The sequence below is a fragment of the Oreochromis niloticus genome, linkage group LG4 (assembly GCF_001858045.2).
Source record: "Oreochromis niloticus isolate F11D_XX linkage group LG4, O_niloticus_UMD_NMBU, whole genome shotgun sequence".
Taxonomy (NCBI): domain Eukaryota; kingdom Metazoa; phylum Chordata; class Actinopteri; order Cichliformes; family Cichlidae; genus Oreochromis; species Oreochromis niloticus.
This window is the reverse complement of record NC_031969.2, coordinates 15,677,896-15,702,090: the sequence shown is the minus strand read 5'-3', so window position 1 is coordinate 15,702,090 and position 24,195 is coordinate 15,677,896. Positions and strand designations below refer to the sequence as shown.

General features: G+C 36.5%; 2 protein-coding genes, 2 long non-coding RNA genes and 1 gene segment (V, D, J or C); 2 read left to right on the top strand and 3 right to left on the bottom strand.

Annotated features, from left to right (window-relative positions):
• LOC100709195 (uncharacterized) overlaps window positions 1-24,195 on the bottom strand; it is a 1,346,887-nt gene that overhangs the window by 199,096 nt on the left and 1,123,596 nt on the right. For 2 of the 5 annotated variants that reach the window (XM_025906578.1, XM_025906575.1), the window contains exon 4: window positions 21,957-22,003. In XM_025906578.1, coding sequence (XP_025762363.1) covers window positions 21,957-22,003 — 47 coding nt within the window. Of the gene's footprint in view, window positions 1-20,417; window positions 20,467-20,760; window positions 20,815-21,401; window positions 21,449-21,956; window positions 22,004-24,195 lie in introns of all 5 variants that reach the window. The other 3 variants (XM_025906577.1, XM_025906579.1, XM_025906576.1) reach the window with 3 other exon arrangements.
• The window catches only part of LOC106096470 (immunoglobulin mu heavy chain), a 1,110,954-nt gene that overhangs the window by 170,564 nt on the left and 916,195 nt on the right, over window positions 1-24,195 (bottom strand). For 2 of the 4 annotated variants that reach the window (XM_025906581.1, XM_025906582.1), the window contains exons 4-5: window positions 22,237-22,293; window positions 19,056-19,355 (exon numbers count right to left, since the gene is read on the bottom strand). In XM_025906581.1, coding sequence (XP_025762366.1) covers window positions 19,056-19,355; window positions 22,237-22,293 — 357 coding nt within the window. Of the gene's footprint in view, window positions 1-16,471; window positions 16,983-17,210; window positions 17,526-17,629; window positions 17,948-19,046; window positions 19,356-22,236; window positions 22,294-24,195 lie in introns of those variants that run through there. The other 2 variants (XM_025906583.1, XM_025906584.1) reach the window with 2 other exon arrangements.
• Window positions 9,319-14,383, bottom strand: LOC106096474 (Ig mu chain C region membrane-bound form-like). The segment is given in 10 exon segments: window positions 9,319-9,566; window positions 10,588-10,736; window positions 10,929-11,246; window positions 11,351-11,674; window positions 11,837-12,121; window positions 12,236-12,550; window positions 12,632-12,925; window positions 13,142-13,489; window positions 13,592-14,084; window positions 14,316-14,383. Coding segments are annotated over 8 exon segments (1,785 nt in total).
• Window positions 19,809-24,195, top strand: part of LOC112846698 (uncharacterized) — a 961,229-nt gene continuing 956,842 nt past the window's right edge. The window contains exon 1 of the long non-coding RNA XR_003219816.1: window positions 19,809-19,857. This is a non-coding gene — a long non-coding RNA (uncharacterized LOC112846698). The remainder of the gene's footprint in view (window positions 19,858-24,195) is intronic.
• The window catches only part of LOC112846703 (uncharacterized), a 297,478-nt gene continuing 294,705 nt past the window's right edge, over window positions 21,423-24,195 (top strand). Inside the window, exon 1 of the long non-coding RNA XR_003219822.1 lies at window positions 21,423-21,450. This is a non-coding gene — a long non-coding RNA (uncharacterized LOC112846703). The remainder of the gene's footprint in view (window positions 21,451-24,195) is intronic.

Below are 24,195 nucleotides of genomic sequence, written 5' to 3'. Positions count from 1 at the left end.
CAACACTTCAAAAACCTATGCCACATGGATAAGCAGGAAAACAAATATTATTTCCTTTATTTAGAATCTTCAGAGTTATCTTAAATCTTTTTTAAAGACATAGCATCTTTTTTATGGTTTTACATTTTTTCTATGAACGTTTTGTATGTTAACATTTTTTAATAGCTGCTTAAATAAATGCTTAGGAAGTGTTATTAGTTGAAAGCTCATTGTATCTTCAAAAAGGCTGTTACCGTAAATATAACATATCATTAACTTTTGAACAGTTTTTCCTTTCATATATTTTTGTAAAACACACACAGGAAGCAAATGTCCTTAACCACTAGTGCTTCTTTCTTTATCAATTTTCTGTTCTCACTGTTTTGTTTTCAGTTGAATGAGGTTTTTGTCATAGAATGTGTTATAGTGGTTCCCATCGTACACTGTGGCTCGAACCCACACAAAAACCTTTCATTGCACAATGACTATAATGCATTCATTATTTCTTCAAGATATTTATAAAACTTTAACAAGTAATTTTACATTGGTTTATGAATATGCAAAAAATATTTGGCTCTTCTGACAATAATTGATTTAAACTCCGAGATTAAACTTCATGCATTTGTTGTTTGATCTGAATTTTCTGTAGTGATGGTTGAAATTTTAGTTCAAGAAAACAAATGTTCACCTCTTACTGCTCTCCATCCCAACTACCATAACACTCTGGCTCTTCCACCTCCACAAGTGCCTGTACTGGAAATTTCTTTATTTTATGTATTAATCACATCACTTTAGTAATAGTCGTAACACTTTCTTAACTCAGTATAGAAAGATCACTCTCATCATTGTCCTCCTCTGTGAGCATGTCTTCACTAGTGTTGGGAGCCACATGCTCTTCCTCTGAGATGGGTTTTAGGATCGGGTACTCAGGCTGGACGACTTCGACTGTCCCACATCTCAGGCCCGCTGGTTTGGACCCAAAAACCTTTTGCTCCGATTGGTGGCTCCCTTTTATTTGGAGCAAAAATGAAGACAGAGGCAGTAGTGGGGTTGGGAGTCCTGGTGGAGGTGAAGGTGGAGACGGTGGTCTTACAGCGCCGGATGACTGCAATCAGGATTGCTGCTGGGGAGGTTGCACTGAGCCCTGGAGCTGCTGGTGCTGCTGCGGCTGTTGCGGTCCGGGAGGACAGGAGTCCAAGTCGGGGTCAGGCTTCATCGCCTGTTGGGCAGCCTGTAAAATAGCATACGGAGAAGGAAGTGAACTGTCACTAACATGTGGTGGTGGAGCTGTGGGTTTAGCAGCAACTGCTTCTCCCTCAGCTCCTTTTTTATCTGATATTGGCATCTCCTCAAGAGCTGGCTTTTTCTCCTGTCTCCCTGCTTCCTCTATCCACATTTTAAGACACCTCTTTTCATAATTTATCCTAAACACATCAAACAATTTAACTTTTTTCTTTGCATTTGCATTTGCCAAAAACCATCAGGAACCCTCACGTTAACTTTTATTGAGTGGAAAAAGGTTAGCGTTCATCCTCCAGCTTCACTGTTTATGTTATGCTAACATAGCTGTGTCGATAGCGATCGTGTAGCACCTCATTATATACCAACAAGCCCAACTTCTTGAAAACTTCCTCACTGCTGTTTAGTTTTCTGTCTTCATTTATGTTGGAAGTGATAGCAGAGCTGTTCCTTTTCATTTTTGCTGTGGCGGCTAAGCTGCTGGATATTTGGCTTCACAACCCTCCTTCGTGGAAGCTAAGTGCTCTTTGTGGCGTTTCAGCTGATGACACAAAAAAACATCATGTGGTGGCCTCGCTGGATCCGCTGTCCACCCACCGTTTGATGACCCTCCTCCGGAATCCCAAGGGAAATACACCGCTTTCAAGGCGCTGCGAGACAAGAGTATAAAGCTAAGCATAACAGTTTTTTTCCTTAACTTTAGTTTCTAATGTTTATTTATTTGCTTCTTGTCCAAACATCTGTTGTTTTTTATTGGTATATACTGTGTCATGGATAAAGATAAAGGAATTTAATATAATTCTAGTGTTTGGATTTTATTAGTCAAAACGTCTTTTAATATCTTTTATATAAAGAATATTTGCCCTGTTTATTCTCTCTTTTCAAAAAACAAACATGTTTTTGTATTGCCATTTAACAGTGTGGGTTCACACCCACTGTGTCGCATACTCTTACAAAAACCTTTCCCTGTTACGTTCCATGTTCAGCATGTTGTACTGTTTACAATAAGCAGGGATGCCTTTATATATTTACCAGCCACTTTATTAGGTACACCTTGCTAGTACTGGGTTGGATGGTCTTTATTTATTTATTTTATTTTATTATTTTGATGAAAAATCATTTGCAGTCAACATGGGAACAAAGCAACATCTTTAGGTTATTGAAGATGTTTTACCTATCATCTTCTGTGATAAGGTTTTCAAAAAAGCAAGCAAACACAAAACTACCATTACCTAGATGACTGAGAACCTACACAGACATTTTGCAGTCAACCACTTTCTGAAATCCTTGGCCCATATACACCTTTTGCTTTGCTGATGCTGAGTTGCACACTATATTGTCAAAAGAAATTATTTGCCCATCCAAATCACTGAGGTTCAGGTATTCCATTCACTTCCAAGGCCACACGCATATACAGTAAAATCAAGCACCTAGGCATGTTCATCGTTCCTACAAACATTTGTGAAAGAATGGGTCACTCTCGGGTAGCTCAGAGAATTTAAGCATGGTACTGTGATAGAATGCCAGCTGTGAAACAAGTCCCACTGTTAAATTTCCTTGCTACTAAATAGTCCGCTATCAGCTATTAGTGGTATTATAACAAAGTGGAAGTGACTGGGAATGACAGCAACTCAGGCACAAAGTATTAGCCCATGTAAAATCACAGAGTGGGGTCAGTAAATGCTGAGAGGCATAGTGTGCAGAGGTTTCCAACTTTTGCAAAGTCGATCCCTATAGACCTCCATACTTCATGTAGTCTTCAGATTGGCTAAAAACAGTCAGTAGAGAGTTTCATGGAATGGGTTTCCAAGGACGAGCAGCTGCATCCAAGCCTTACATCATCAAGCTCAATGCCACTAGACTCCAGAAAAGTGCAAAGTTTGGTGGACGGATTGGTGTAGGGTTGTTTTGCAGGAGTTGGACTTGGCCCCCAGTGAATCCAGTGAAAGGAACTCTTGATGCTTCAGCATACCAAGACATTTTGGACAATTTCATGTTCCCAAATTTTTGGGAACAGTTTGAGGATGGCACCTTCCTGTTCTAACATGACTTTGGACGAGATGTGACTTTGCACCAGTGCACAAAGCAAGCTTCATATAGACATAAATGAGTGAGTTTGGTGTGGAACTTCATCACCTTTGGGGTGAATTAGAGCAGAAACTCTAAGCAAGACCTTTTCGTCCAACATCAGTGTCTGATGGTCTAAAAGTCCCATAAACACACTCCTAAACCTTGTCAAAAGGCTTCCCAGAAAAGTTGAAGCTGTTAGAGCTGCAAAGCGTCATACATCAGACTAAACCTTATGGATTAAAAATGGGATATCACTTCATTTCAATTCATATGTGTGAGAAGGAAGAGAAGCAAATACTTTGGGTAATATATTGTCTATCTGGTCTACCTATCTACCTACCTGAGGACTCATCAGTATGAAAGAACATCTAAATGATGTTTTGATGCATGCTCAATCATCCAGGTAAATAAATCCCATTCTGATTCTGTTCATCTGGATGTAGCGTTTTCCAAGAAACATTCTGAACAGTGTACAATAGCTAAAGAACAATTTTAATTTGGGCACCCTAACCCTAACCCTTTTGAAAAATTAACCTGTGATAAGACATAGCATATCAAGATAGAATTGTTATTATCATATAACTAAAGATGAACCAAACTGTTCACAATTTTATCTAACTCTCAGTTTTAAAAAAGGCTGGTGACCCCTGTTATAGAGTCTGACAGCTGCAGGGATTATATACAAATATTCAACCGGTTCTATACAAGAATTAAACCAGGTCTAAAAAAAAAAAAGGACTTTATAAGATAGACCTTCTGAGTATCACTACAAAGATTACCAACAGTGGTCCTCATACCACAGTTTGATATCAGCAAACACCGAGAAAATACATTGATATGACACCACAGCCATGCTATCATTGCAAACACTGATAACAGTATAAATTGAATTAAATCGGGACTTCATGAGACCTTTCGAGTATCACTAGAAATATTATAAACAGTCGTCTCCATACCACAGTTTGCTATCAGTAAACACCGACGGCATGCACAGGTATCAATAAAGGACTACTGTATTAAACACTTTTACTAACCTCAGGTAGACGGACAGGCGCTCTGCAGGTGGGATTGAGCGCCTGTAGTTGGTGTTTAGGCGGGCGATGCTTGGACCGGCGCGGGACAGCAGCTCCTCAAACTGGGTGAGGGAAAGACGGTGGTACCGCTGAAAGCGGCCGTCATCCAGACGCAGCTCCTGAAGCAAGTGGTGAAACTCACCAAACTGCTCACGCTTCTGGAGGACCTGATGAACCGCTGCTCTGCTCTCCACAGTAAATAGAGAAGGAAGACTATCTCTTCAAACGCTAGATCGACAGCTGCCATCTTGCAAACATACCGTCTGGCACTACTTCCTCCCACATTTCCGCGTCGAGGTGCGAATGTGCACGCGTCAAGCTAGGGGCGTCTGGTGCGGTTTGGTTGCGTCTATCGCGTTCGATGTGAACACACCGTAAGGCGACCTGCATCGTGCTTCACCCCACCCCACATACCACTGCCTTTGTAATACAGATGCTACTCTATGGACAGTCCTTACTCTCAATAATCCTGCCCATCTTTACAAGCTGCTACACTGGTCACTTTAAATCACTTCAAGGTATCTTCATTCACATCACTGGAATTTAATGTGAGAAAACTTGCTAGTGATCAGATCTACTTTGCTGGTGATGTCTGCTCCTTTTTTCAGCCATTTAATGGCATGTTTTTTTGGTGCAAACTCTTTGGCAAATCAGGAGGCAGTATAGGTACCGTCCTCATCAGGAGAGGAAATCACTTTAGGAGTTGGATTCCTCTTAAACACCACTGGAAAAAAAAGATGTACATAAATGTATGTATGCAAAAGCATTGAATTATTAATTTCAATTTACATACTATTCATAAATGTAGAAATCCATCAAATTTCTTCCGCTTATTCAATTCAGGGCCACTGGGGTGCTGGAGCCCATCCCATCTGTCTTAGGGCCACAGTGAATGTACACCATGTACAGGTCATGAATCTATCTCAGGGCTAAGACATAGATTCAGACCACCATTCACAGTCACATTCACACCTATGGGCAATTTAGAATCACCAATTAACCTAAACCCAGGAATAAGAAATATTTAATAATATATCATGCTATTAAGGAGAAACATTTGCTTTATGTTATTTATTTGACATAAGCAGCATATTTGAATATGATTGTGTTGTGTGGTGTTAGTTCAGCAGGCATTACACACACACAGGTAGGAACAGAGGATCACCGGAGATAACTCCTTTTTAATTTTTTTTCCCTTTTTTCTTCTTCCCAAATACCACAACAACAACAAGATACTCACTAACGCCCTCTAACACTTCTGGTAAATGCATCTACAGATCAAATGCAATAGTATGTGGACACAACATCTTCCCCCTTTGAACAAGGATTTCTTATGTGAACCTGACTTCATCATTCTGATGTATGTCACCTAATACTCGTTTAACATATTTCACATTGCTCAATAACATTCACTTTCCCATGACAAAGTCTTGGGTCCAGCAAGGTGGATTCCTCATCCTGGTGGGCCTAAGCCTACTATCAGACTCAGAGTTAGATGCTAGATCAGTTCCTGGTTTATGACAGTCCATTGTTGTGTCAGAATCAGTACCTGTGTTCAGCTCTGACAGAGCCGATAAGTGTGAGGAGTTCCAGGTCCTTCCATCATCCAGCAAATAAGTGTTTGGTCCTTTCCTTGTCATGACAGCCCTTGGTTTAGAAAACTTTAACTCGCCTTTCTTTACCTTCCATGGCTTCCTAACCCATACCTTGTCACCAGGCTGAAAGTTGGACGGTTTGGCGTGTCTGCGAGCATCAGTGTATTCTTTCATTTTCATTTGCTTATTCTTAACTCTTTTGCACATGGTATGCCTCTCTGTCTGGGGAACAGGCATATCCATTACCTGTAACTTTGTTCTCATTCGTCGTCCATGGAGCAGTTCTGAAGGGGAAACTCCAGTTGTTGAATGAGGGGTTGCTCTGTATAGAGCTGGGTATCATCTGCATAACAATAAAAATGTTAGCACTATTTTCTAATAATATTAACTTAATAAAGTTTAGGAAAGCATAATAATGTGTGCATGATGTGAAAATTTATTGAATCATGACACAGGAAATCCATGAAAAACTTTTGTGTCTGAGAAAGACTCCTCATTATCATGCTTAAATTGGAATCTATCAGATAGATATGATTCAAATCACAGCAGCAGAGTGCCTTTAATACCTACATTGTGTTCTAATTTCTGGAGTGAAATATTGTGGTCAGTGTTATGGACTGCTGCACTAAAGTCTAGCAGGACAAGCACAGAGATGAGTCCACAGTCAGAGCACATAAGAAGATCATTCATAACTTGCTGTTTCTGTATTGTGATGAATTCTGAATCCTGACTGAAACTTTTCAAATTAATCCTCATCTGGAGATTATTAGTTTTCTGTTTTACAACTACTCGTTCATGATTTTCTTTTTCTTCTTCTTTTTTTTTACATAAAAGGAAGGTTGGAGATTGGCCTGTAATTAGATAAGACAGTTGAATCAAGTAAGGGCTTTTTAAGTAATGGTTTAGTTACCACCACTTTAAAAGCCTGTGGTATCTACTCTTTTAATACAGACAGATTAACCTCATTTAGAATTTAAACACTATTAATGGTGACATTTATTTGAGCAGTCTTGTAGGTATGGAGTCTAAAAGGCATAATCATGGTTTCGAGGTAGAAATGATTGAAGTTAACTCAGATTAATCAATCAGAATCAGAATACTTTATTAATCCTGAAGGAAATTAGGGTTACAGCAGGCAGCACGCTAATGGCGCATGCACACTTACAAAGGAACCTTCTGACCAAACTTACACAAACAACACATTGGGAAGACATGTCAGAGAGGTAGGCTGATAGGAAAAAACAACAACGAAAATACATAACATGAGGTGAGAGGAGGAGAAAAAACTCCACTCAGACTGAGCTCCTAATGGCAGAACAGTTTGATAACAGAAAAAAAACACCTCAGCACAAAAAGCACATGACTGTCAATACACCATAGAAACACAAGACAAGCAACAGGGGCATAGATTTAACACTGTCTGTGAAGCTTGAGTTAAGAGAGAAGTGTTTAACGTTTTTAGAACATATTTAGCACCATCTTGTGTCAGTGTAGAACATTACATCACCGTGTTGGTCGGTTGCTGGTTATAGACTTACATTAGTTTATGTTAACTAACTTATAATAGAACAAATAACTATTAAATAGAAAAGGAGACTAAAACTAAAAATCTGTTTTTGTTCCTCATATTTTGATGAACACTCATTCAAGAAATTCATGAAATCCTTGCAAGTTAAAATTAAAGAAAAACGTGACCTGGAACTTTGACTCTTTGTCAGCGTGACTACAGTGGTCACAATAAACCTGTTGCTGTTTCTGTTTTCTATGACCAGTGTTGAATAGTGATAGCTTTTAGGAGGGCATTTTTAAATTCGTTTTTTAGACTAAAAAGGTATTTTCTCCCTTTTGGACACTGCGACCTTCACACACATTACCACGATTTGATAATAACTGTGACTTAAACAGATTAAACAGAGCATCAGTATACCTGGAAACTCTCAGCAATTAGTAATTTGTTCCTACATGACCTTAAAAAAACTGAAATGCAAAAATCAGAAGCAGACTTGATTATGAGGCAAAGCCATGTTGAATATTAGTTTGAAGTGGAAAATGTCCTGTGATATGATTTTATTTCATTTATTTATTTATTGTGTTTTTAAACCGCAATCATCCATACTGACCACTTTTCTGTGCAGGACTCATTGTGGCATCATCTTATTTTGCAGTAGGCTTTACTTTTTCCGATGTCATAATTACTATGTCCACCAGAGTGCAGTGGTACACGGTTGTTGGACCGCATATCCTAACAATCTGCTTCCTCCAGTAAATGATCCAGTCATGTTTTAATGGGGGAATGGTCCCTGACATGATGCAGTTTTCATGGTTGGATTGTGTTTTGGCCTCTGGATTCATATTTTTGTCACTGTGATGATTTGAGGTATGAAATTACTTTATTTAATGTAGTTCATCATTTGTTTTCATAAGAGAAAACATTCAGTGGGACTTCTTGAATAAAGACAAAGCTGTAGCATCAATAACAAGGGCAGATAAAATACTGAGATACAAAGAATTCAGGATAAAGGGAAGTGGTTTGGGTAATATTGGGGGTATATTGTCTATATATTATATGTCTATATATTATATAGTCTGTAAATTGGCACTTTGATAATTCACCCTACAATCCAATTTTATAAATACATGTTTATATTTTAGAACATTAAATACTGTTATTTCCCATATCAATAAGTGAATTTATAGGGGATAGTCTGCACCATAGACTTCTTCTGTCTTGATAATTAAATCATTAGATGACTTCATTTCTTTTAAAGATAAATCTTTATTTTCTTCTTTGAATGAACAGAGCATTTATGTTCTTTTAACCACTTCACTGCTTTTCAGTTTATCACTTGGTCCCGAACCAGACTAGACTAACCAGGAATTCTACTAGTGGATTATTAGCTAATGTGGGATGTTTGGTTTAAATTTATCATTGCTATGTATGGAAACACAGAAGGGTTCAGGTAAGCACCTGGGGTGGGGGTGCGTCACAGATTTGGGCTGGCTGCCGCAGGGTCTTCAGCCAACTGGGACAAACACACATCCAGTTTATTTCAGAGGTAGCCAATAGTAAGCCTTAATTCTTTGTACTTTGAAATGAATTCACCTCTTTATAACACAACTGCCTTCCCATCACATCTTGTCAGCATCTTTAAATTATGATCAGCATAGGTTTTCACATAGAGGTGGCACCCATATTGCTGCTACTACACATTTGTCTCAATCTTGTGGAAAATCCAAGTAATACAATATGATGATGCACAACACAATTTTCCAAAAGATAAACAGTTTTGTATTAGTATGTGTCATTACTTGTACTCTGTGAGGTAAGTTAGCATTTTTCTGAATTCAAGAAGAAATGAAGGTACTTAGTCATTCGTTTTCTTTATTGATTTTAATGCATTTCCTCACATCATCTTACATACATGTCACATCTAGCACAAAACTAAAACACAAATGTCAAAAATTGTAAAGCATAAACAATGCCATTAATAACATGGAAACAAAAAGCATTAAATGTTTAAACTAGTCAGGACAGGTGCTGTTCAAACCCCCAGAATTTCCATATTTCAGTCATAATACAGGAACCGTCCTGTGAACATCATGATTTCGTCTGAAAGAAAAAATGAGAGAGAAAATGTAATCCTTTAGTGACAACTTTGTATTGTTTTGTCTTGAAATAAATAAAAGAAACAACAGCAACTTTTATTATTATTATTATTATTATTACACTATATGCTCCTAGATGAGTGGACTAATCATAATGAAACTTTGCCTAAACATTGCACAGGGAACTTTGAGTGCCAACATCTATATGGCATATACAAATATTTCATTCAAAAACCAAAGTTGTATATATTTGTCATATTTGAAAGTTCAACTAAGCACCAAGTGGAATGTCATAACACAGTCTTAGAAGCTGAGAAAGAAAGTAACTGGACTCCTTTAGGTTTTGTGAAGATGTTTCACCTCTCCTTCAAGAGGCTTCTTAGTTCTTAAACCACATGGGGAGTTCCAGGTATTTAAACACTAGTGAGTGTTGTACCTTAAGAGGGTGACTGATCCACTATTAACCATGTGCCCCATCATTTGATCCAAGATGTGAAAAAAAGTAATTATCACCATAGCTTTGCCCACCCTGTCAAATAACCTATTTAGGTCAGTAAGCCAAGATGTGAATCATCTGTCTTCTCAGCCCAAAACGTGAACACTCAAAAGAGTGATCTTTATCCTTTAGATGGAGATTTAAAGCTGAGTTTTGCAATCTTGGTAAAAGACAATCCCTACCGAGGTTTCAATACCTGGGACTCTCCAACGTTAGGTTTTAGAACTGAAAAAAAAAAATCTTGGATGAGAGGCGAAACCTCTTCAGGAAACTTAAAGAAGTCAAGTTGCTTTCTTTCCAATCTTCCACACAGACATAATACAGACTGAATTGTTAGATTAGATTTGTGTGTCACAATTTTTCACAGCATCCTACTGTAATGATTGTAGTGCATGTATATACTGTGTTTTCTATGCTCCCTGTCTCCTTTGCATGGATAGTAATAAGAGTAATTATAATAATCTGCATGGTTCGATTGAAAAATTAGAATGAAATCTTACTTTTCAACAATCAAATAACAAGTGCTTACCTTAATCAATGTAACTATGATACCATATATGGTGGCGGTGATGAAAAAACCAATGAGGGTGAAAACCACATTCCAGCTTTCCTCAGCTGTGTCTTGATTCACATCAGCATGCACAATGTTGTCAAATAAATTACAGCAATCCGGTGTATCTGTGAATAATGAAGCCAAAGACCAGACACACAAGTTCATTAGAGCCCTCAAGCAAGTAGGCTGATAGCTGGCTGTAGATTACTGATGCTAGAAAGATATCCACAACAATTTTAGCAATGAGTCAGTCAATTTTAATCAGTTTGTTCAACTGGAAATAATAGGTAAATATTAAATGCTAAACAGCAGCTCACCAAACACATTTGTTATATTGGCTTCAACAGGCACTTTAGATGACTCATGTTTGACAACACAAGAATACGTAGACCTTTTGTCTTCAGTTTTGGATATGTTTAGTCTGCTGCTTATGGAGTAAGAGCTGCTCCCTGAGTATTTCCATGGAGGACTGTTAACATAATGCGAGGATGGGAGAGTCTGGCCATCTTCTTCCCAGTACACTATGATGTTAGCAGGGAAAAATCCAGACACTAGGCAAACAAGTGTTACGTTGTCAGACATAAAAAGTTCAGAGGCAGTTGGTTGTATTATCTTCATTGTTGGCACAAGGCGGACTTGAAAAACACAAAGGGGAGAGAACCATAAAAATATAGTCACAACCAGAGGAACATAAAGTTTAGAAAGAGCTGTAATCAATTTGTTACATTTCTGACATTACCTGTGCTTTTGCTTATATGGTCTTCATTCCCCTGATTGGAGCATGGATGTTTTCCTTCACAAGAAATGTTTGTATATGCATTCCAGTCCACTGCTGACACATTAAGGAAGCTCTGTCGAGTCTCTGTTCCATTGCTGTGACTCAATGGGGGATAAGTAAGGACATTACTCGCAGGACTCCCACCTACTCTCCAGGTGATGGAGAAATCATTAAGATTAAGACCGACCAGAAGACAGGTAATAGTCACATTTCCTTTGTTCTCACTCAGCTGTGGTGGTGGTCCCTGGACATAAACCCCAACTAGGTGTGATGATGATGGAGTTTCTATAAAAAATAAAATTAATTTTAAAAAATGAATACATAAATAAATTAAAATAATATGCAACAACCCTGGAGTTATAAAATGTGTCATATCCAAATTTCTAATTTAAAAATAGTCTTATTGCATTCTTAATGAGCATCACAATAAGAGAATTTTCACTGTACCTGAACAGAGACTGATCGTTTTTGTGATACGTGTGTTCAGAGACCTGTCAGACACTTCACAGGTGAAATTATTCCCTTTTTTCCACTCAGAGTGATCAATTACAAGTTGACTCGTTACTCTAATATGTCCATCTACACTCATGCTGATATCAGTGGAATTTGGAGACCTTTCCTGAGAGTCAGACAACCATTTAATGTGAGGGTTGAAGCTCCATCCAGAGCATGAAAGAGTCTTTGATTCTGAACCTTTACTGGGAACCAGAAGAAGCTCCATGGATGGGTCCACTAAAGGGGCATAAATCAGTGCATCTATTAGTCTATTTAATAGAAACCATGTAACTATAAAACAACAAAGATAAATCAGCTTCTACAGAGGGAAAAAAAGGGAAATCTCCTCACCAAAAATATTGCTGATGGAATTTGAGTGAAAAGTTTGAGAAAAGCCTTGAAACACTTTGCAGGTAAAGGTTTGGTCTTTCATCCAGAACTTCTGAGGGACAATGAATTGACTACTGATTGAAAGATTGACTACTGAGCCTTCAGCAAAATTATAATGTTTTTTTTCAAGCATTTGACCATGATTGACTTCTAAGGTGATGAAGAGGTCACATGACGACAGTTTTTGGATGTCACACTCGAACACTGCACGGTCTCTCTTCAGCAGATCTGTGAGAGATCGCCTGATCTCCACCAAAGGAGTATTAACTGGACAACCTGGATGATCATGCAAAAACATTATTTTAATTGCTCTTTGGTCATTACATGTCTGATTTTCCTATTGTTGTATCATCTTACCTGCAATATTTATGGTCTTCTCAGCAGATGTGAAGCACTTATGCTCTGCTTTGCATGTTACGTTCTTCACTTTCTCCCATTGAGTCGAGGGAACTCTAAGATTGCTGATTATATGAGTTGCGTTTTTCTTTTGGGTCACTCTTTCACTCTTGGCTGTGCCATCAATCAGCCAGGTGATCATGGCATCAAAATAAGTGTGGACCAAACATGTTGCTTGCACGTCAGTATTTGAGGTAATTGCAGTCTTGAACCTGGAAATCTCCACTTGAATGAAGGGAGGGGAGCTTGGAAGAGCTGTTAATAGGAAAGTAAAAAACAAACAAACAAACATTAGAGTCTGACATCGTTACAATAAAGGTGAATTTCTGTGGATTATAAGAAAAATTGCTTATTAATATGGCGAGCTAATAAAACAAACTTTTAACTAAAGACTGATCTTAATTTGTTTCACATACTAAGAATTTGTGCATGATAAATGTGTTCTTTGAGTCAGTAACTCTACATACTTACTGTGACAAATGTTTATTGTTCTGTTATATTCAACGTCATTGTGATTAGCCATGCAGGTAAAAGTTGAGCCTTTTGCCCACATTGTCATATCTGGGCTGAGTTTGCTGCTCAGGCTGAAGGTTTTCCCCTCTCCCTCTGCACTTTGTAGCTTCCTTGTGCTTGCCTTGTTGGTTTGATTCTGTGGATCTTCATCCTGTACCCACTCCAAAGTCAGATTGTCTGGAAAGAAGTCACTCAATGTGCAGATGAGCCTAAATGGTGAGATTCCAAATTCCCCATCCCAGACTGAGTACAATATGATGTTTGGTGAGACAATCCGTGGGACAATCGGTGGGACAATCCGAGGCGCTGAGAAAGAGCAAATATTAGTTTGACTTTACATGTATAATTATAAATATTATGTGTTAACGCAGCAAGAAAAAAACTTGATGTCATCTCAGTTATACATACCTTCAGATTTTGGTAAATGAGGAACTGTTTCATTTCAGTTTTAAGTGTAGTGTGTTTGTCTTTAGGCTAGATGGCAGAGTTATAATTTGACATTGTTTGGTGTTGCTGTGTCAGGTGAAGATAAGGCAGGAAGTCTGTTGCACAGTTGTTATGCATGATAGGGCAGAGTGATCAGGGCAAGCAGCAAGCGGAAGCATTGAGTAACACCCGGGTCTCAAAAAAGTACCAAAATACAGAAGTGAGAGAATGCAAAGAGCAACGGAGCATCACAGACACCAGGTGTGAGCTGTGGTTATGCCAGTAAGCGAAACCAAGTACACATTTAAATTTCTCATGTCAGTTTGCATGTGTACCACATGTATTTTATTTCTCGTCTCATGACTTTGCCAAAGGTTTTAGTTCTCAAATCCTCTAATAATAGAGTAAAATGTAACCAACTGTAAAATCTACTACTTTGCATATTCGGTATAGAACGGGCTGCTGATTCCAGGTGCTGTGGATGTGATGAACACAACTGTATATTAGAGAGTTTAAAAAAGGACAAAATATTATTTACATATAAATAATCCTTAAAATACATTCAACCTTTACAGATCAACCTTCAGATAATGTAAACAACTTCAAAATAATGCAAGAGAAAAACAATTTTATCTTCATTAAAACATTTATTTTTAAAAACAGATAAAGCTTTTGCAGTTTAAAAAAGGCAGTTGCGATTACTTACATGATAGTATGAGATTATATGAAAAAAATGTTTGAGAAATATTGTTTTTCCCACACACAAAAGTCCTTTCACAGTCCATTTGTTTTATTTGACCTGTTAAAAAAAATTAAAAAATAGTGAATTTGCAGCAAAAGGATTTAATTCATACTGCTCACCACTACTTCATTATAAATTGTGCTTTTGTATGAAGTTAAATTGCTACACATATATCAAAAAATGTATCAATACACAGGAAATTTAAAATGCTATACGTTTATTTTGAAGTTGGGTAAATATAGTTGCTGAATAAATTTATAAGGAACACTACTTTAATATCAGCTGAAATACACTTAGGAAGTCAAACTAACAGTTGCAGACAAAGCTGCTTATAATAGATTGTTACACAGTATTAAGATAATTTCTAAATCAATTTACTTTCAATAATATGCATTTGATTGATTAAGGCATTCAGAAACTTGTCATCTGGACATAAACCACTGGGATATACAAGCTACACTGGGACATAAAGAAAAATGAACTCAAATAGTAACATTATGTAGTGTAAATTTCTTATAACTGAAACATATAAAATTGGTTTAAATCAAAGATATGAGCATATTATATATGTTTTGACATTGGCATAGATTATTCCACATAATATCACACAATTTAACGAGTTTGATAATCACTTTTGTCACCATATCTTAAATATTGTAATCCACCACACATGCCACACTGATTTTGAAAGAGCTTCATTTTGACCTGAAACGATTTTGTCTTTATGGTCTTCCAACATCAGTGTAATAGAAATTACACTTGCTGCTTCTGACTTCTGACTTAAAACCCTTGTCTTTGTCCATACAGCTAGATCTTTGAGTAGGGCGATATCAGTATGATATCAGTTGGCCTTTGAACATTCATCTATTAAATTATGTTTTTATACAATTTCAGCACTCTGAATTTTAGCTGATATATATTGTTTATATGATATTAGCAAAAACTGTATAAAGATAATTAAATTCACAGCAACAGCTGAATTGTGAAGTAGCTAATCCGTCACTGGGATAACGTGAACCTTTTTCTTCCTTTTTTTATTGTATTAAATAAATCTCACATTGGTTTATTAAACTGACATAATCATAAATGCTTCTAATGTGCATAGATACAGTGTTTTCGGTAATCAGCATTTTTTAGTTGTTTTTACAATAATTTGAAAAGTTTGAGTTATTCTGACTCATGGTTAAAATGCAGAATGCTAAATGAGTTTTAGTTTTTTCTATCATAGCTGCTTGCTTGATAAATATAATCTGTCAAAGTGCTCATTGCTGAGTTAAATCTGCACACAATGCTAGCACATAAATTTCTGATTACCTTGATAACAGTTGTTCCAAAGATTAACAGCAGAGTGATGAGGAAGAGAAGGATGAAGACGATGGCTACGCTTGCTATGTTATCGTCTCCAGATAGTCCAGGGTGATGAAGCTTCACAGAGTCCATGACGAAAAGATCTAGATGAACAAAATTTATTGTGTCAAATAATTGGACATTTCACAACCCACTTTGAAATACACATTGTAAGATACTAACTTATAGATTTTATTTATTTATGTTGTGGGTTAAATACATATGTTTTGACTCTATATGCTATAGCAGATTCATAGTCAGTCAACTCAGCTGGAAGTTATAATGACAGAAAAGAAAAAAATAAGCTGACAGAGGTCAAATGAGTGTCCCATAAGGATGAATAGAATTTCATGTCCTTTCACAGCTACAATCCTGACTTGCTTTAGAAAGACTCCAGTATTGTTTAATTGCCTGGGAGATTTAAAGGGTTGTGTTGAGCAGTCGTCTGTTTTTAAGGGGTGCAAGACTCAGTAGATGAAACACAGGCACACAAAGACAAGTCACAGAAGGAGTGTTACTGAACTATCTGCATATTAAATAAACATAGACTGTTCCCTGAATACCTCATTTAGTAATGTTATATTATTCTAGTAGAAATTAGATGTTAAAAATATTTTTATATTATTATTGTGTATTATTGTGTAATTATTGTGTAAATAACCCAAACATGCTACTGTCTACATTAGGATAGCACTGTGACTGTACAATAAACATAGAGCTCAAAATATGATTTAAACGAAGACATGAACTGCATGTAATGAACATCAACAGAGTTGCAAACTGTTTTTTTTTTTTTATTTTGAATCTGCATTAAAACACACAAACACAATGTCATATCACAAGCAACAGACATTAAAGAACAAACAGCAGACAGAGACATGAGAAACATCTACTGGAGCGAGCACTTGGAGTCTTGGTTGATGTTCATGTTGAGGTCAATGCGGTTTTTGTCAAATGTTCTGTACCCAATGGACCTGACAATAGCTCTAGTTGTGTTAACCACAGATTCGTGGTACACTACACAGCTATAGACAGCATCATCCCTTTGCCACTGGTGAAGGCTGACAAATAACTGGCCATAAGCAGAATAGAATCCATTGTTTTCAATGGGTTCTGTGGTATTAAAAGCATAAATTGAGTCTGCTTCCTCGTCATCCACAAGCCAAGACACAAAAACCTCCTTAGGGAAGAAGTCTTTCACAAAGCAAGTCAGGGTCACCTCTGCTTTGTTAGTTTGTTCTAAAGGAGGGAGCATAAACACTGACGGGCGCTGAGGGTTTCCTCCTGTAAGCATGAAACAACATGAGACTTTGTGCCACACATACATTAACCAAAATAATACGGGAAATCAAATACACACACACACACACACACACACACACACACACACACACACACACACACACACACACACACAGACATACACATACACACTGAGAAGCAGGGCTTGTAATGTCTTTGATATTAAGATGTCAATAAGGACTAAACACAGTTTTAGGGTATTTTTCTTACCAAAATCCCTTTTATACGGTTCCCTCAAAGGCTCAATCAAATCTTCGTGGTGAACAACACAGAAGCGTGTTACCCCCCTGGTCCATTCGTCATAGGTGATGTCAAGCTTAGACACGTATGTATTCCCATTGTCTTCGACTTTAGTGACTGGGTTACTTGCTATGTCCCCTAGTTTCTCATCCTCCCAGGTTATTTGGGGTTCATCTTTTTGTACTGTGACTGCACATGTTATAGTTCCTTTTTTACGGACAAGCATGTCCTCAGTTGTGGGGCCACTGATTACTACTTTCACATTAGATGTAACACAACCAGGACCTGAGTAATGAAGCAAAAAACAGTTAGTGAGCAAAACTATTACAAAACCATATTAAAAAATAAATGTATCTTTTTTAAAAAAAGAAAACAAATCAATTACTCACATTGGTTCTTTTTGTAAATGACAGTTTTATTCAAAGATCCATCTTCTCCTCCAGTAAACACACATGTAAATCTAGTCTGATCATTCAGGTCACTGGAATTTACTGTGAGAAAACTTGCTGCATTGTACAGTGTTTTTCCAGCCGCATTTTTCGATTCGGTCAGATCTATTGTGCTGGCGACGTCTACTCCGTTTTTCTGCCATTTTAAGTTATGTGTCTTTGGTGCAAACTCTTTGGCAAAGCAGGAGGCAGTATAGGTATCATCCTCATCAGAAGAGGAGGAAAACGCTTTAAGAGTCGGATTCTGCTTAAATGGCGCTGAAAAACAAAGATATACACAAATATGTGTATGCAGAAGCAGGAAATAATATTTATATACATAGATATATGTATATGCAGAAGCTGAGATAAATAATTTGCTCCAATGTTCATACTATATTGATTTTCTAGTTCCTCATGCTCAGATCCTTTCACTTTTTTACTTTGCACAGTGTCCAAAAGAAAATTAGATTACTGTAGTCACAAAAGGAAATAATGGAACTGCAGAGCTTCATTGCTCACTTCTGCATATACATTGACTGGCAAGCAAACACACATATAATATCAATGTTAATTATGTTAATTATCAATGCAGTGAAAGTGGAGGGGGACAGGCAGAGATCAGAAAGGATGAGGATTATTTAGACAAACGTAAAGAAGCACAACATGCTGTAATACTGTTTTTCAGATAGGCGCAGAGGACTTATAGTGTATGAGTGAAGAATGAAAAAACAACCAATGTACCAAAGCTTAATACTCATGAGCGACACTGCTTGGATTTATGCTATTTCTCATTCCACCTTACTATGTGTGTGTGTGTGTTTCCACAAGGTTTATGAACAAATTAGGAATTTTAAAGTGAAATATTTGCTTTTATGTTGATTGTGGTTTTTTTAAAAAAAAATTATTTGAATAAGTTTGGGTTTTGGTTGTAAGTTTAAACAGTTATTCCTACCTCTTTTCCAATTATTTGTCTACATAAGCTGCTTGGGGTGCATTTACGATAATTTCTTCAAAAAACAACAACAAAAAAACAAACAAAAAAAGAAAACTGGAGATTAACTAGATAACCGACTCTTACCCTATTAGAAGTAACAATCACTAGATCTGACTCAGTAATACTTTATAAGAAATATTGCTTCAGAAAATGTGCACTGAATAAGTTTACTGTAGCAATGCATCATGTATGTGATGTATGTACAATTCAAATAAGCTAAGAAAAGGAACTTAAATGACTTAACATAAGTCTTACAGACTATTATAATATCAGCCTGTGCATTTGTGTACAAATTCATTCAAATTGTTTTGTTTGCTATATTTTCACAGAGCTTTCATGTAAACTTATAAGTCAGATAGATAAGATAAGTATAAGGCTTACGTGGTGGTGGTGGTGGTGGTGTGACAATAGTCTGTGCATTCCCAGCAGCGTGAGTCACAGCACATTGTAAATTCTGTTGTGCATTCCAGTCCTGTCTCCTCACTCGGACTTGACTGACTCCAGTATAAACATTGCCTTTCTGTACTGCAGGGTACTGGATGAAGTCTGTCAAGGCAGCGCCGCCTTTGGTCCACGAGAAAGTCACCGCAGGAGGGTTAAAGCCGGTGGCAAGGCAGCCAAGAGTGACCATTTCTCCACTCTCAGTGCCACATGGTACCAGAGGAAACACAGTGGGTGCAGTTGAAGTGGCTAAGAAAGGGGCATATAACAGTAATTAAGACACCAGAAAAGAAATACAATAATATACCACACATTTTCACTTAGAACTGACTAAAGAGAAAACACTTGAGTGGATTGTGTTGCATAATAAAGGCCAGCATGAAGACATTACATTTTAAATGTTATATTATATTATAATATAACATTTAAATATATTATATTATATTATATTATATTATTAATAAGTTAATAAGTTCTTAATAAGTTAAAGTTCTTTGTCACTCTACACCACATAATTTTGTAAATTATTTTAAATGCAGACTATGGACAAAAATCAATAAAAAAAACCCCAGAAATAAATAAAAAGAATAGCATAAAGTTGGTAAAAAATCCATTCACAGTGTTGATACCAAATTCTTTTAAGAACACATTAAATTTTATTTCACTTCAGCATTGATGTTTGAGATGAAATGGTTTACTTACCTGATGAAACAGTGACTGTTGTCCCCTTTCCCCAATAGTCAAAAGCACCGTAGCACAGTACTGAATCTACTTAGTTCTTAATATAAAAAGGCTAAACTACTAATGATACACAAAAGGTCTACTTCAACAGTCATTAAGAAGAAGATTATAAAATCCTATCAAATCCCCCCAAAATACACTGTGTGTTAAAGCCAATTTTGACAATAACTCGTTTTGATAGCAAATGTATATGAACACAATTAAATTTTGAAGTGACACATAAGTTAAATTATAACTTGTATCCAATGGAGACATATCTTAACTGACGATGCCGTAACTGGTGAGCCATTTTATAAGTCTTAAAGCCATTTGAGATACTTAATGGATACTTTTCTTACTTCTCACAAAATTTTTGATACTCTTACTTAAGGATTTTTATTAATTAAAATTGGTCTGAAATTAGTTTTTTTTTTTTGACAAATTTTGTAACAAACTACAGAAAATTGATGATATAAGTACTTAATTTACCAAATTTATCATTATAGTTGTAAACAAATGAAAATGATTACACTGTCTTGTAACAGGGGATTAGGAATTTCTCTCTTTAGCAAGAAATATAACAATTCATACCTGATGTGATGGTGACCGTCGTGCCCTTTCCCCAGTAGTCAAAAGCGTAGTCACAGTCTAATAATTTACTGACAACTGTATACAAAAACCTTACGCTCCATCTAATAACAGTCTACAATCTGCTATATTCTCCTTATAATTAATATATAGAGATTCAAAAGACTGAACAAAACCTGTTTTTCACCACCAACATTTAAACCAAGTCTGTAAATTATAAGACATTTATCCCTCAGCAGTCTACAAATGACGGTATTGAATTTTCTCACAACCACAATATTTCTTTAAAAAATTCTAAATTTAAATTAAAATCATAAATTAAAGTGGAAAAATTAGATCACCTTACCTGATGTGACTGTAACCATTGTACCTTTCCCCCAGTAGTCAAAAGCCCAGTTATCACAGTTAACAGAGTCTTTTCACACCTGTCACAAAAACTAACTTCTGTGATATGACATTACTTGGTGACATCATTTAACTTTGGAAATAATTTGAATCACTCTCACCTAAATAACTGCTTATATAATTATTTTCTAAATGAATTAAAGAGAAAGAAATACCAGGTACTTTCTCTAATTTCTTTGTCAGATTTTATATAATTAAGCAGGAAAAAATAGTTAGCTATACGAATAATGTTAAAATTCATACCTGAACTGACAGTGACCATTGTGCCTTTTCCCCAGTAGTCAAAAGAATGGCCACAATCTAAAGAAATATTTAGCGCTCTGTACAAAAACCTGTTCGCATTTTTCCATCTTATTTTACGATAACCAAAAAATCTGAAATACTCTCGTTTTTTGCAAATTGAGATTCCGAATTCTTAAAAATAATACCTAAGTTTTACCATTAAAGATTAAACTGAGAGTACAGATTATAGACTTGTAATAATATAGAAATTAGTATGAAAAACATTTTTCTTTGAAAAAACAACAACACAGTCTTTAAATTTAAATCTTAACATTAAGAGAAAGAAATTATTAATTTTACCTGATGTAACCGTGACCATTGTGCCTTTCCCCCAGTAGTCAAAAGCGTTGTCACAGTGTAATATTTCAACATATCCGACGTACAAAAACAATCACCTCCAAGTTCTAAATGTGCCAAATTAACAGTGAAAGTTTTATATTTTTAGTATTAAAATTAAGTCAGAAAGCTCCTCTTACCTGTTGTGACAGTGACCATTGTGCCTTTTCCCCAGTAGTCAAAAGCATCGTCACAGTATAAGATATTAACACACTGAACATACAAAAACAAGCACCTTGAAGATTCTCATGGTCACACTAATGTCGAAAAACCAAACAAACAAAAAAACAAAAAATGCCTCTAAAAGAACCACATTTATAATATGAAGACAAAAACCTTTTTTACCTGTTGTGACAGTGACTGTGGTTCCTTTTCCCCAGTAATCAAAAGCAGCGTTCACAGTGTAATAACTCAACATATCCAACATACAAAAACATGTCCCTTTAAAACCCTAAATACAACAATTTAAAAAGTGTTATTAAATTTTTCATAGAAAGGAAAAAATACATATATTTTTACCTGTTGTGACAGTCACAGTTGTTCCTTTTCCCCAGTAGTCAAAGTAGTAGTCACAGTGACAGATTTCAATTGCACTTTAGTGCAAAAAATATTTTGCCAGCTACTTGTGTCATTTCAAAGGTGATTACACTAAACCGAGAAACTATTACCCTACCACTTACACAGGTATTACACCAGATAACATTAGATGCAAAATATAACCAAGATTTTATTTAATACTAATAATAATCAGTTAAATATAGGATTTCACCAACTCAAAATACATGACATGATCACTTACCAGAAGTTACTGTGACTTGTGTTCCTTTCCCCCAGTAGTCAAAGTAGCCATAGCTGTCACAGTGATCTGTTAGAGTCTGTTTCAATACAAATACTTATTTAATTTAAACCAAAGGAATCAGGTTTCACAGACAAAACAATTCCCAGTGTACTCTTTATTAGCAGTTTCCGTTGAGACATCCATTTCCTGTGGTCTGGGTTATATAAAATTAGGTATCCTGCCAACAGTTTGTAAACACTTCCTCTTTATCAGACCCTTTGGCAGCTCCTGCTTTTACAGCAACCAGATGATAAAGTCAGTAGGAGTTAATGTTACTGATAGAGCTTTGTTGCCCTAAAGACCTGTATATATGTTAATACTGAACAGTCAGTGCTTGTTTTTTGTTCAACTCAAACTTGATTGATGTAGGTAAACATTCTCCCCTGCAATAGTGAAGAAATATGAATAACAGAATTTAGCTTTCAATGTTGAGTTAGGTGATTTTTTTTTTTAGTTACTGTTTCATAACAGAAATGGCAAATACGTTTGCCTGAAGGTGTCATCAAAATAAAGAACTGTGTCTTGAAGAAGTTTGAAGAAACTTGTTGGCACCCTGGACAGGTGTTGATGAGATGTCCATGTTGCCCACATTTGCCCTCAGTAAAAACACTCACTAACCATAAGCCTCCTGCTTCTTTCCTCTGGAGTCAGCTCGGTCCTGCTGATCTGCCTCGGCTACAACTCCAGTTTGCTCTCGTCACTTCCTGTTTCCTCTTTTGCTCCCCTGAAGTTTTGCACCTGAATTGAGTGGGAGTTTAGTTTTGGCTGAAAATATGGTTGTCCATACACACACACATAGAAACAAGAGAGTCAAGTAAGTATTTAACAGCTAACTCTTTCTTCATATAAATAACTGAACCGTTAAAAAAACCTTAATGGTACGCCATTGGTCCCCAGCCAGTCTCCTTCACTAAGATCCAAAAATCAACTGAATAGTCAGCCACACTCCTCAACCCCTGTTACACATTAAACATATTGTGAGCTGCTGTGTCTCAACTGGACTCTTTAACAAAAACACAAACTAGTAAACAAACTCTGCATCATTTCCATTTATCACAGCTTGTCCCTATTTTAAGACCTTGCCCCGAGGAAGTTTAACTATGTAAGTAATCTTGACATGATCTGAAGAATATGTATGCAGAGTAGTTTGACACTGACTTGAAAATAATCATGGGCCTAACATGAAAAGCTTCACGACAAGGACGTGCTCCTACAGGGAGATTGGGTTGAGTTTTGATTGTGGATCAGGAGTCAAAGTTACTGTGGAATGGGCTTTGGTTTTTAAGCATATAACTTGAATCTTAACTTCTGACATCAAGAGCTGGACATTGTTAGCTGCAGTTTGGGGATAAGTTTCTTTGACCCAAATAAAATATTCACTTTTGACTGGGAACACAAAAGTTGTTTCTTTATGTGACAGAAGAATGACTTTCAAACCCTTCCTCAAATATCACTTTCTATCACCGGGTGTTTCAAGATAAAGACTGTGAGTGTTTTCACATTGTGCAGTAGTGTAAATCATCTAATATGCAGTGTCTTTTGATATATATGCATATGTATTTATCAAACAAAAATATTCTGAGTAGTCATGAATTATTAATGAATGAGTGACTGGTTAGTACAAAATCACTATGGCGATGATAGTTATAATAGACTGACTCACTAGTAAATAAGTAAGTTTATTTATATAACAGCTTCAAAATAAAATCACAGGCATTCCCCCCCCTCTGTCCCCTTCTGGCCACCTGTGCCTCAATTTTATTTCACAACTTAGACATCCACATTATTCACACTCTCATAACACACACACACATATATATATATATAGGGCCTTGAGGGTGACCACGTTAACGGCGTCCAGAGGACGGTCTGTGTATTCAACCCTACCTCTGGCGCCGGTGCCCACCTCTCAATTTTAAA